The sequence below is a fragment of the Coffea eugenioides genome, unplaced genomic scaffold (genome assembly GCF_003713205.1).
Source record: "Coffea eugenioides isolate CCC68of unplaced genomic scaffold, Ceug_1.0 ScVebR1_18;HRSCAF=85, whole genome shotgun sequence".
Lineage (NCBI taxonomy): Eukaryota > Viridiplantae > Streptophyta > Magnoliopsida > Gentianales > Rubiaceae > Coffea > Coffea eugenioides.
This window is the reverse complement of record NW_020862338.1, coordinates 315,196-318,763: the sequence shown is the minus strand read 5'-3', so window position 1 is coordinate 318,763 and position 3,568 is coordinate 315,196. Positions and strand designations below refer to the sequence as shown.

Below are 3,568 nucleotides of genomic sequence, written 5' to 3'. Positions count from 1 at the left end.
TTGTAAGCAAATAATCTTATTTCACTACACAATGTTACAACTTTTGTTCTTCTACATGAGTTCCCCTCAAACCCACAAGTGCCTGGGGGAAGCCCAAAAAAAAAACAAAAGAAGGATGATTGAGAAAGGCTTCCTATTCAGTTAGAGTTGTCGCGGGCTGCGTTTTTCAGGAATGATCCACTCTTTGTAATTTCACGCAAAGGCTTGTCTGTGAACCGGATGATATTATAGACCCAAGCTCCACCTATGGCCCCTGCAGTTGGACCCAGAATGTATACCCACAAAGATTTGTATTTGCTTGAAACAATTGCTGGACCCAAACTCCTTGCTGGATTCATTGATGCACCAGAAATCGGCCTGATTCACAAAGATATTAATATATAGGTATATTTGACCACAAGTAACTTCCCAGAATATATGGGAAATTCCCGATTGTTTAGTTTCAATCCGAAATATCAAGATGTCGACCATTTGCCTTATGGGTAGAGAATAATCTCATGCTAGCCCCTAAATTTTAAGAATTCATCTTTTCAGTTTACTTTTTTAATTTGACATACTTTTGGTAGAGTTTTTTTTTTTTTTTTAATAATCCTTTAGACTGCAACAATTGTTTAGACAAAAGCACAAAATGCAAAATAAAAGAAAAAATAATTAATCTTTTATGTATTGATAGTGTACACAGTAGTTTCAGCGGATGCATGTTACGCGTATAAAATTTTAAATTCAAATCGAAATTCAGATTAATTATCATGCATTCAAATCAGCTAATATATGCAATAATATATGCAACGTTAGCGTTGAATAGATTAATCCAAAGGAAAGTTAAATCCAAAAGGCTTTGGACATATGCATCAAATCTTTAGTTGGAATGAGCATTGCCAATGAAATGAATCTTGAATGTTTGAGGGTCAAGTTCCGACAAGTTTGCTTCCCAAAGACTCAGTCGATGCAATTACTAAATTCTTCCGGGCACAAAATCGAAATCAACCCTTTAAGCAATAATGCACCGGTTGATAGTGATGGGATTTGTTAGGTATATTAAAATCAATGGGAACAAATAATCAAACCAAAGAATCAATCAATCACATAATCAGGCACGTACCCCGCAAACATCACATTTAGTAAAACGGTAGCTCCAACGGCGAGACCAGCAAGTTCTCCTATCTGTTTAAGCAACCAAAATTAAGCTAAGTTAGCAAAAAATTAAACCACGTATTAGGCTCTACTGTCTAAATATATGATGCATTAGTGGTCATCGATGAGCTCAATAGGTCTCTGTCATAAGACCCTTTTCTGTTGAAAACACGTAACTATCTCTAGTATGTACAAGTCATTAGAATAAAATTTAATTTAGAATGATAAAGAGGAATCAAATTGGATGAGTTGTCACGTTGCTAACTGAAATCATCCCTCGTCAAATCTACTCGTTCTTTCTTTTAATTTAATCAAAATTATTAGTATATTATTTATTAGATTAACTTTTTATACACCGAGAAAATAATTTGATCAAGAAAAAGAAGCACTAACAGCTCGATTATCCGTGGCAACTCCAGAAATGACGAACATTAGGTAAAATGTGATTATGAATTCCAAAACAAGAGATTGCACATCACTTCCATTTGGAAGTGTTCCCGAAAAGTGATCTTGGTGCCCATTGAATAGCAATCTTAGGGTTCCACTCGCCAGAATTGATCCGAGGACTTGTGCTGAGATGTAGGCTGGCACCTAAGGAAAGAAAATCATACCTAACATTACCAAAATATCATCGAAAAGGCAAACAAGACCTGACAGCGAATGAATACTCGAATAGGGCAAAACCATGCATCAAAGTTTTGGTCTTACTTGAAAATTTCCATTTAAGTAGTTTATCATTTTGCATAGAACCGAATCCCTATCATAATTTTCCTCTCTGACCCCTATCCCTCTAAAATTCCCTCAAAAGCTTGTCAGTTGCCATTCTCTTTTTGTTGAAAAGTGGAATAAATGTGATTATAAAATTTCTTAAATTTTACTCTAAAGAAAAAGAAAAAAGAAAAAGGAGAAGGGAGGTGGACCTATCATAATGCAAACTTTTCTTTCAATCATTAATAACCCATAAATTTCTTTTGTGTACAAAGTCAAAAATGGATTCACCTTCGACAGCAAGTAGATGGGATGGATAGAGAAATTCATCAATTCGTATCCTCAACAGTCAAAATATTTATCTTTCGTTATTTAATAAAATTCAGTCATGCCCGAGGATATGAAGAACAATTTGATACAGTACATAAATCGGTTAATTAAACTACCTGTTTCCACGGGAACCTTTTGCAGGTCGCAAAAGCAATGGTTACAGCCGGATTTAAATGTGCACCGGAGATGTGGCCAACTGCGTAAACAACCACCATCACCGCCAGCCCCCACACAATTGATATCCCTGGAGCCGTAATTGTATTGTTCCTGACTGCATTAATCACCACCGCACCGCAACCGGCAAATATCAAGAAATATGTGCCTGCTATCTCTGCTATCAACTGTTTAAAAGAAAAAAAGAACCAAATAAATGCTATATTATTTCGTAGTAAATTCCAAAATTAATGCCTTGAAAGATCTTGGAGGAACAATAGAACACTTGGTCTAGGTAAAAAAAGGCTTATAAGAAATTTACTAGGAACATTGAACATAATATATTAGTCTTAACTGCAGAATTGATGGATATGATATAAACTGAAGTTCAAGGGGAAAAAAACGATAATTGTCAAATGCTACCTTAGTCCAATTATTTTGGAGAAACAATTGAGAATTAAGATTCTAAGAATTGTTAAAGCAGATCAAAGAAACGGGATGCTTTTAAAATTTTGAATTTTGCAGCAAAGAGAAAAAAATCTTGAATTTGCTTGAAATTCAAAACCTACTGTGGCATGTGCCATGTGAGCAAATGAAAGAAGAAGTTGGAATTGAGAAGGGATTAATTCACCTTTTGCATAAAAGGGACGGTGAGAAGGAAGCCAGAAGTATCAGAAACGGTTTTGGATGCTGAATTCTTCCCATCTTTGTAACTCAAATCCTCATCTTTAACGTCCAAAGCCACCCCATGATTGCCATTAGCTTCTGATGCCTCCGCCATAAACTCTTTCTTGACTGTGTGTTGTGTGTGTTTTCGGACAGAAAGAGGAGGAAGGATCAACTATGACTTGTAAACTGATTGTAAGCAGAGTACAGGCTCCTATTTATGCATATCCAGAGGAAGACAAAACTTCTGCGTTTTTATTGCTGTTTGTGCGTGTTGTATGTGAGGGAGGGAGAGAGAGAGAGACTGAGAGAGTTCTTCTATGACTTGTCGGATAGATCAATGCATTTGACTAGAAATTTTCTCAAGTTTGGGCTCTGTTTGGATCCAGGAGTTTTATTATCTTCTGGGTTGAATTATTTATTTTATTTATTACTGCTAAGTGTCTTTATTTATTTATTTATTTTTTGGTTTTTGTCATGGGTTATATACTTATATTTATCTGTCTTTGTAGATCTCGTGGAAAAGTGTGATGGCTTATTTAATCCATGAACCGAAAATGGCATTGATGGCTGCCTC

At 35.6% G+C, this 3,568-nt stretch overlaps 1 protein-coding gene across 1 annotated transcript; it reads right to left on the bottom strand.

Annotated features, from left to right (window-relative positions):
* Nucleotides 1-3,336, bottom strand: LOC113755996 (aquaporin NIP1-1-like). The gene is made up of 5 exons (XM_027299822.1): nt 2,957-3,336; nt 2,289-2,513; nt 1,528-1,725; nt 1,103-1,164; nt 1-357 (listed from the first exon to the last, which is right to left on the bottom strand). The coding sequence occupies exons 1-5, from the start codon at nt 3,104-3,106 to the stop codon at nt 138-140; spliced, it is 855 nt and encodes a 284-aa protein (XP_027155623.1). The 5' UTR covers nt 3,107-3,336; the 3' UTR covers nt 1-137.
* Between the last annotated feature and the right edge of the window lie 232 nt (nt 3,337-3,568).

Excerpts from the sequence above, each read along its gene's own strand:
- LOC113755996 (XM_027299822.1), bottom strand. The coding sequence starts at position 3,106 with ATGGCGGAGGCATCAGAAGCTAATGGCAATCATGGGGTGGCTTTGGAC. Across the intron at positions 2,514-2,956 it reads CCGTCCCTTTTATGCAAAAG|TTGATAGCAGAGATAGCAGG; the intron begins GTGAATTAATCC and ends TCTTTTAAACAG. Across the intron at positions 1,165-1,527 it reads TTGCCACGGATAATCGAGCT|ATAGGAGAACTTGCTGGTCT; the intron begins GTTAGTGCTTCT and ends TTGCTTAAACAG.